Source organism: Engraulis encrasicolus, chromosome 5 (genome assembly GCF_034702125.1).
Source record: "Engraulis encrasicolus isolate BLACKSEA-1 chromosome 5, IST_EnEncr_1.0, whole genome shotgun sequence".
Taxonomy (NCBI): domain Eukaryota; kingdom Metazoa; phylum Chordata; class Actinopteri; order Clupeiformes; family Engraulidae; genus Engraulis; species Engraulis encrasicolus.
Window position 1 is genome coordinate 31,710,322 of NC_085861.1, and position 9,680 is coordinate 31,720,001.

The window sequence follows — 9,680 nt, forward strand, 5'->3', positions numbered from 1 at the left end:
AGCCGTACTCAACATTACGGATGAAATTTTCAATATTGCATCATGTCACAATTCTGCCATTTTTCATTTTTGGCCAGTCAGGGGGCCCCTGGTAGGTGGGGGGGCCCTAGGCTGCAGCCATATCTAGCCAGTGCGTTAATCCAGCCCTGACAATTCCGGTGCCTACAATGACAATGCCGATAACTCTTGAACTTCTGAAATATTGGCTCTGAAAGTATGCAGAACCATGAAGTGACATACTCTTTTTTCCTCTTTTCAAAAACTGAAAGATTAAACCTCACTTGATAGTGTAAAGGTCACATGCAACGGGACATATGCTGTCATTCCATCTGTATCAAATTAGACTTATCAGCCACCTAGTGTGTAAATCATTGCAGATAAGGGATGTTGGGCTTACATCAGTGGTGACAGCTCAACCATTATTGCCTTTAAGGTCAATCATTAAACCAACCAATGAAAAGGGCAACACCCACACATTGACTGAAAGCGTTCTCTCTCTCTCTCTCTCTCTCTCTCTCTCTCTCTCTCTCTCTCTCTCTCTCTCTCTCTGTCACTCACCCTCTCTCTTTCTCTCTCTCTCACACGCACACATACTGCCTTCTCTCTTTTTAAAGAAAGCTCTCTCCATTACTTGTGGGCATGCATGTGCACGCGCACACACACCACACTAGGACTGCAGAGTGAATCAGACTTTCCACACCTAGAAAGGAGTGGAGGGGGCAGACTGATAACCCACAGGCTGCCATAAATGTTTCATGTGGCAAGTGCTGGAGGCTGAGTCAGTTCGAGAAAGCTGCAGAGATAGCACAGTAGGCTAGAGTACAGTACAGCAGAGAGCCAGATCGGGTGCTGCCCTTTAAATGCCCCCCTCTGTTTGGCTCGTTAGACAGCCTTGCCTCACACCTTCCCACTACTTTCAGGCGCAGATCTATGTGGCATTGATGATTGTGCAAAGGTGAGATAAAAATAAAAATATAGATTTTTTTTGTTTCACCAGAAGGGTCTACAAAGCATGTGAACTGCCACAGAATATTTCAGCCATAATTATGCATGCTATGTCGAAGATGTGAGCAAAGAGGGGGGAATACCACAGGTCATTGTTTTGAAACGTTGTTTATAGTTCTACCTGAAAAAACATTAACCCAATTGACTAATTTTTGCATCATATTTGTACAAAATATGTAGCCTAAGGCCTGTCTGGTCTTACATTTTAGCCATTCCATTGTGACTCATTGCATGAAAATTATGAATGGTCATGTGCATTGATCTTCTGGATGACTAAGTAATCTGAATACAGCTGTCCATTTAAACCCCTTCTTTCAGGACCATATCATAAAATATTAATACGACTTCTTCTGGAGGCCTTTGTTTTTATTGATAAAATCAGGAATGCATGATAAAGTGCTGAGAGGCAAAACAGTGTAGGCTGCCTGTTTTATTGGCTGAGCAATCCTGTCATTCATTCAATGTGCGTCATTTCCGTTGTCAGGTGGTGCTGCTATGGAAAGATGTGATCAGAGCCGTCGACAGAAGGCTTTCCTGGCTGCTGTATTTCGTAGTAAAACAACTTGAGATTCGTGGAGTGCTACATCGATTTTTCGCTAAAGTATCCATCTACATTCAGACTGAACACTTTGTGGGTGTAGATATGCTCCGATTGTAGAGGACGTGCTGTATTCTCGGCAGTTGTAGCTCGAGGTAAGTTGTTGTTAAAGAGCCCTTCAGACGAGTCATCTGAGAGTCGGGGTTGGTGGCGACCTCGCCAGCCAGCTATTTTACTTTGTTTAAAGACCCATGTGTCTGCATGAGGAAATGTACCGTTATTGGAGTCATTTGAAGAAGAAGTGTGATGTACTTTATAAAAACAACTTACCAGTTCAATATGCATTCCTTGTGAAGTGTGAACATACGTTATTGGTCAGCCCGACGTTTGAAAAGCATTTTGCTCAATATCGCTAAGGTTAGCAGATGCTAGCAAACCGTAGATATCATTGTAATATTGCCTCATCCCAAAGCATAACTGCAACCCCGTTGTATGCCTGCATTGTTTCGCATTGTTGCATTGTGTTTTGTGTGTGTAGCTGTCATTTTGGTTTGTGACTAGCTCAAGTTAGCGACGTCGTTTGAATTTTGTAGTGTAGCTCTAGTGTTTGCCTACAGTCATTGGTTTTACATACAGGCTTTAAAGGCTAACAACAGCTGACTAGCCAGCTAACCTTACCCAGATGCAGATTAAACGAATGCCGTTAATATCGTGTGCTTTTCGAGAGTTTGTTCACATTGACACTGCAATTTGCGCGTTTCCTGTCTGTCTGTTAAAAGGAATTGCATTTCATTCAGTGGTAACAGCCGAACTGCTTTTCTAGTTGTGTGACTCATATTGGCATGCAATCCGTCCCAACTAGTTATGCAGTCGTTGACCCGTGGCGAAATAACGCCTGTGATTGCTGAACGTATGTGAAATTTAACCATGTAGTTGCTGCGTGTTATGATGACTGCTTTGCTGTCGCTGAGGGCAGGGTAACGTTAATTTGGTGGACAGAATGGATGATGAGGTGACCTGAGGAAATAAAGTAACCTAACCATTACCTGATCAGCGATGCATGCATGTTATCGTGGTGCTTAACCATGTTATACCATTTGAAAATGCACAGTGAGTTTTATTGTCTAACCTAAATTTCTACTTACCCCTCAAAGGGAAACTTTCAATCTCATGTCAGACACTGCATCAGCACTTCTGTGTCCGTATATTAATATATATTTTGTTTGGTAACCAGTAGCTTGTCAGATCCAAGAATTTGATGTCATATTCTCTGACCAAATTCTGCTGCATTGCACACGTGGTAAAATCAACAAACAGATGAGTTATTGGGCAAGCTTTGTGTGGGGCCGGACCATTTTCTTTGTTCGCCTTAGTAGGGCAGTCATGGGTGAGCGGTTAGGGCGTCAGACTTGCATCCCAGAGGTTGCCGGTTCGACTCCCGACCCGCCAGGTTGGTGGGGGGAGTAATCAACCAGTGCTCTCCCCCATCCTCCTCCATGACTGAGGTACCCTGAGCATGGTACCGTCCCACCGCACTGCTCCCCATGGGGCGCCACTGAGGGCTGCCCCCTTGCACGGGTGAGGCATAAATGCAATTTCGTTGTGTGCAGTGTGCAGTGTTCACTTGTGTGCTGTGGAGTGCTGTGTCACAATGACAATGGGAGTTGGAGTTTCCCAAAGGGCTTTCACTTTCACTAGTACACCCCATCTCATCACACAGTCGATGGAAATTCTCTCCAGTCTCTGTCCAATCCACGAGTTTGTGTTTGCACATTGGTGTTAGTCTTATCACTGAATGTCCAGAGTTGGTGTGTGTGTAAGTGCCTAGTGGTTTCCACTGAAAACAATGTCATCAAGTCCATAGTATTGTAGGCAGCAGGCACATGGCTTGGATGGTGGATGGATCTCCCTGCTGCCTATGGTGTCTCCCCTTCTCGACACAGCTCAGCTCAGTGCAGAGCTGCTGGGCTATTTTCAGAGCAGCGTACTTGGAGGCAGCCGGGGGAGAAGCGTGCCGCCCGCCCGCCGCCACTGCTGCCTCCACTCCAGCCTCAGTCTTCTTAGATAATATGAGTCAGATTAGGTGTGTCTCCCGATCCCTCACTCCATTCGTCTCCCTTGATGTTATTCATAATTCTTCTACTCGCTGCTGTAATGCAAATGCATGACATAGATGGACGGGGAGAAGTGTGTGTGTGTGTGTGTGTGTTTTCCAGAACTCACCTGAATGTCCAGTTTCATTCAAGCAATACAGGTCAGTGCCCTGATATAAAGGCACTACGAAATAAAGCAGGCTTTCCCTTTCAGTTGAGCGTGTCAAAAAACACAGCTGCATTTTTTTTTTGGGGGGGGGGTGGTCTAAGTTACACGGAAACAATGTGCTAAAGCTAGGGAAAAGCATGTGACTGCAGTGGTGGGGATCAAGCAAGAACCCCTCCCCCAGCCTGTTCTGTATATTTATGAATGAAGAGCAGACTGACTCTGTGGTTTAGATCAGAGGGCTGCTGTCCTCTCTCTCTCTCTCTCTCTCTCTCTCTCTCTCTCTCTCTCTCTCTCTCTCTCTCTCTCTCTCTCTCTCTCTCTCTCTCTCTCTCTCTCCATTTCTGTCTATCTAATCAGCAAATCTGCTCCCCCAAGTGAATAGGACGGACAGGATGAGTGGAGGCTGCACTGTGCCTCCTCATCTCATCGTGCCTCTCTGTATGTGACAGCCGCAATATTTGGTCTCAGTCTGTCGCGCTGTCGTCTGCCTGGACAGCGAACAGTCATTGTGAAACAGGATGACTCATGTCTAATGGATGCCAACTGTTGCTTAACCTGCCTGATGCCTGCCATCTCTCCCTTTCAGTCTCTCTCTCTCTCTCTCTCTCTCTCTCTCTCTCTCTCTCTCTCTCTGATTGGATATCCTAAGCTTACCATACTTATTTTGTGTGTGTTTGCATGTGTTGGTATTTGTAGAATGATCGCTACCCGCTCCCCAGCAATCACACAAAAACATTCATGCTGTTGAAGGCTGTGTGTAGGTGACGATGACAGCAGCCTGAACACGTTGACAGAATGTCCTGACTGATTTTTTTCTGCTAGTCTCTTGTCAGGCTGTGAGATCTTGCCCTGAAAATAAACAGGCAGCTTCTTACAGAATGTCAAGCCTTGCAATGCATTACAGTGGTACTCTGCCGCCACCGGGATTCATTCACAGGATTGTAGGCTTGAGTAGTTGTCAAAGCAGCAGGGTTTTTTTGTTCCCAAACTGTTCAGTGGCTAGTTTACGGTGTGCCATTTTAGCCTAAATATTGTGCAAGAAGTAGGCTATTAGTAGCTTATTTCTGTACGCATATTTGCATGCGGTAAGTTACTGTTAGCTTGTCTATTGTAGTTGTCACTAGTGTGGTCATCATGGTCATCTGCCATTTCATACTCTGTCACGTTATTGTGTGTGTGTGTGTGTGTGTGTGTGTGTGTGTGTGTGTGTGTGTGTGTGTGTGTGTGTGTGTGTGTGTGTGTGTGTGTGTGTGTGTGTGTGTGTGTGTGTGTGATATTTGCCACCACCACATAGTCTGCTGCTCTTCTTCCCATCACGGGAAACCAAGACTGTGTTTCATCGCGTTGGTTAGAGGATGTAGCTGCCCGCTGCTCAAAACAAATCCTCTCCGCACTAACCTGCGCTGCTAGTGCACGCTCTGTGTCTTCTGCTTTTCTTCAGAGGTGCAATCGCCACTGCCACAGCAGCACTATGTAGTAACACACACTCACTCACTCACTCACTCATCCGGTGAAATGAAAGTCGCTGTCATGTGCTCTGTTCCTGTGTGTCCTTAAAAAAAAATAGAGGGTTAGCGAAAACTAGAACCTCAAACATCCGCTCTCCGAGAAATGGAGAGGAAGTGACAGCTCTTGCCACACACACACACACACACACACACACACACAGATAGGACCCTAGGCTAATTTCCCAGCAGATGAAACTGAGCAGATTACCTCATAACTGCATCAGGATTGCAAAGAAGAAGAGGCTGCAAGGGAATAGCAAATTAGTGGAATGTGGAGGGAAGAGGGGAAACTACTTAGGGGTGTAAATCACAGGCTCCATGAAGATTCGATTTGATATCGATTTCTTCAGGCAACAATTCGATTATTTCCGCTACTTAAGAATGCCCCACGATATGTTTCAATCAATCTTTGCCCTTAGGATCGGATTACTATTTGCACCCCTAAAATGACTCACTCACTCATACATTTACCTGTTAGGGCAGGGGTGTCAAACTCAAATTGACAGAGGGCCAAAATCAAAATCTGGATTGAAGTCGCGGGCCAAACTCAAAATGTTTTTACAAAAATGGACTAAAATTGCTCATGTTTAAATGTATGTTTGAACAGATTCCCATCATAGTTCAAATGTGCCTGCACATATTCTGTTGCATTACATTGTGAGCTTTTTTCAATGTCCTGGGCCCACTCATTTTGCTGTGATATGCAAATTTTCATGTTCAAATCTTAGTACGCTATACAGTTGTGGTCTATGTGGGCCAACTGTAACACATATTTTAAATGATTTCGCGGGCCAAATAAAATGGCTCCGTGGGCCAAATTTGGCCCCCGGGCCTGAGTTTGACATCCCTGTGTTAGGGAATTTGACATCAGTGGGGATGAGTTCAGCCTGTCTTTTTGATACTTGATGTTTTTCATGCATGCATGAGCAGTCGATTCTAATCAATTGCAGTGTGGCTATACATGGTTAGAAATATGTCCTAGCTGCATAAGAAAGATCAGCTGCTTAAAAGACATGTCTTAAAGGAGAAGTCCAGTTTTTTGAACATTAAGGCCATTTTCTGAGTGGTCTGCAATGTTTTAGAGTCCCCCTCACCGTTTATTTCATGTTTGCTGCAGTCTCTGTTATTTGGCTAATTTGGATTTGATCTCAACCAGCTTTAGAATGGCCGTCTATGAGCACCTGCAACTCTGTTCTTAAAATCACCTTAAACTTTTGTTTTTGAAAGTCTTCAGCTCACAAAGTGGTTAGGGGTGTTCACTAGCAGTCCCTAACAAGTTTCAAGGCGAAATATGGCTTCTGTCATTTTTTATTTGCCATTTTGTGAAAGAAAGTGAAAGTGAAAGTGAAACTTAACTTACAAATTGCTACATAAAACACACATAAAACACGACAGATGCCATATTTCGCTACAAAAATTGATAAGGAACACCAGTGAATACTGCTGAACACTTGCTGAGCTGCATATTCTTCAAAACAAATGTTAAAAGCGATTTTAAGAACAGAGTTGCAGGTGCCCATAGACGGCCATTCTAAAGCTGGTTGAGATCAAATCCAAATTAGCCAAATAACAGAGACTGCAGCAATCATGAAATAAACGGCGAGGGGGACTCTAAAACATTGCAGACCACTCAGAAAATGGCCTTAATGTTCAAAAAAGTGGACTTCTCCTTTAATTGCACAGAGAGATGAATTGACTGCAGGCAGTCTTAAGGTCAGATTAGACTTAAGCAACTGCGAGCGTGAAAAGTCGCGTGGGAGTGGCCATGAACCAACATTGTATTCATGCATCTGCGAGTTCTGCGAGGTCCGAGGTCTCGTCGCGAGCCACATTTGAAATTGCGTGATTAGGCTACTTTCACTACATTGTAAGCACTGCGGTCATTATTAAGCAATGTTGCTTTCTATCCCGGTTAGCTAGGTATTTTCACACAAATTGCAAAGGCAATGCAGTGGTATCATTATTTGACATACCCAGTCTGTTTTCACGAGCAGAAAATGCAAGCATGTAAAGACAGATGATTCTGCCGATGTGTGTTTACATTCGGTGGAGGAACGGTAGTAAAACCGCAGGCATTGTGCCACGAGTGTTCAACTGATGCATTGTTTGTTACTTAGCTTGTAGCTTCGTGTATTTACACACATTTACACACAAGACATTAATAAAGTTTTTAACAGAATACAGCTCTGCTCTCGCAAACTACTGGCATTGCGCTGCCACAAGAACAGAACAAGGAAGTAGCGAGACGACCAATCATAGTGCCTTTTTGTCTGCGTACTCCGCGTCCGTCCGACGGATAGTTAGAATTTTTTCGAGGCGCTAGACGACGGGCGCAGAGCCTCTGAGAGGGGGGCGTGGACTCGCATAGACAGAAAACGGACGGACGCAGATTCTATGCGAGCGAAGCATAAATCTAGCTTTACACCAATGATGCCACGTGATCTGTTCAACAGCCCTGCACTTGCAGGCATCTTGGATTTGTGTGTTTGTGTTTGTTTTGCCCAAGGTGATGAGGGAGGAGCTATAGGTTAGATGGTGAATTGCAACCCCGCCACACACACACACACGCGCATCCACACCCTCCATTCTCTCTGCCCCTCATCCCCATCGTGTCTTGTGTATGACTCAGCCTGCTCTCAGCGGTGTAGCCGGTGGGTCTGGGAGCAGTGGACGAGGTTACTCTGCCTCTCTTTCTCTCTTTCTCTCTCTCTCTCTCTCTCCCCCTCTTTCTCTCTCTCTCTCTCTCTCTCTCTCTCTCTCTCTCTCTCTCTCTCTCTCTCTCTCTCTCTCTCTCTCTCTCTCATTCTCATTCACTTAGCCTGTCGCATCACACACACTGGCTGATCTGATGTGATCTGAGCTCTGGGCTTGCAATTCACACAGCCTGACTTCTGACGTCCTAGTGCTGTTTGTACCGCTGGTACGGGATTTGCACAACCGCGCCATCAGCTTTTGTGTATGTTCTTGCACTACATGTGTGAGGACGGCATTTGTTTTCGTCATGTGCAGTGGATGAGTGTATGAGGGAGTGGGCATGCGTTTGTGTACAGTTGTCTATAATGTGCTGTGAATTGTTGGTATTTTGCATTTTTTTTTGCTCCACTTAGTCTTACACTGACATTCTTTGTAATTTTTCTAACACTTTTTGTCCTAATTTTTTCCCCTCCTTTGTTGTCTGCTGCAGTTCCACGATGTCGAAACGCCGCGCTCTAGACAGGGGAGCCGGGGAGTCGTCCGGGCGGCCAAGCAAACTCCTGTGTGCGGGCATAGCAGGCAGCAACGCCAAAAGAGCCGGACCCTTCATCCTGGGTAAGAAAGAAGGGGAGAGGAGAAGCAGACATTCCTGCTCCCATTTGTTTTTACTCTGCAGCGCTGTGTGTGTGTGTGTGTGTGTGTGTGTGTGTGTGTGTGTGTGTGTGTGTGTGTGTGTGTGTGTGTGTGTGTGTGTGTGTGTGTGTGTGTGTGTGTGTGTGTGTGTGTGTGTGTGTGTGTGTGTGTGTGTGTGTGTGTGTGTGTGTGTGTGTGTGTGTGTGTGTGTGTGTGTGTGTGTCAACGGGTTGAGGAGGGATTCTTGCGCAAGAAAAGTGCTCTCCTGACGTGGAGTACAGGAAAGGAGGGGAGATGAAAAGAGAAGGGGGGCTTCTGTCTGCTTGAGAAAAGAATGTGAGGAATTTATATCCCCCCCTGATCACCCAGACTTTTGGGGAAAAAAACTAGGATAGTAGTAAAAAAGTAGAGTAGAGGAGGAGGAGGAGTAGTAGTAAGTATTTTACGTGCTTGTTTGTTTTGCGAGGTGAGGCTATTTACATTCCCATGGTAGTTTCCCCAAAAGTGTGCACTTGTCATCCCGCCCCCACCCCCCTTCAGTAAGTAAAGGTGTGATTTTCATCGGCGTGCCGTGTCAACAACCAATTGTTGTGGTAAGGGGCGCTGATGGGGTGGGAGGGGAGGTAATATTGCAGAGGATTAAGGATTAAGAGCCCCTGTTTACCTGCCTTTTGCTCACGCAGCTGTTCAGCCTGGGCCACCTTCACACCAGGAGTGAGAAGAACCTCCATAACAACATTTACGAAACACTAACTGTGACCATAGACAATGGTGGCCACTAATGGTCCGCATTCTGGAACCAAACAGATTTATGGCATCCTATAAGGCCTATGAACCCCCCCCCCCCCTTTTTTTTTTTTAACAAGCATAGGTTAACTTGTTCATTACAAGAAATACATTTCAGCCTTGTGGATAGGTGTTTCGGGGAATGACCCTTTCAAAAAGTATTGCCTTTTGCAGTTACTGCCTGGAATTGCTTTTTTTCCATTCTAAACCTGAAAAGCTAAATTCTCACAGGAGTCAGCTCTCTGAATAACGTT

The 9,680-nt window shown here is 45.3% G+C and overlaps 1 protein-coding gene across 1 annotated transcript in view; it reads left to right on the plus strand.

Annotated features, from left to right (window-relative positions):
• The first annotated feature begins 656 nt into the window (after window positions 1-656).
• Window positions 657-9,680, plus strand: part of stk40 (serine/threonine kinase 40) — a 39,537-nt gene continuing 30,513 nt past the window's right edge. The window contains exons 1-3 of the mRNA XM_063199110.1: window positions 657-955; window positions 1,490-1,698; window positions 8,498-8,622. Coding sequence (XP_063055180.1) covers window positions 8,505-8,622 — 118 coding nt within the window. The 5' untranslated portion in view covers window positions 657-955; window positions 1,490-1,698; window positions 8,498-8,504. The remainder of the gene's footprint in view (window positions 956-1,489; window positions 1,699-8,497; window positions 8,623-9,680) is intronic.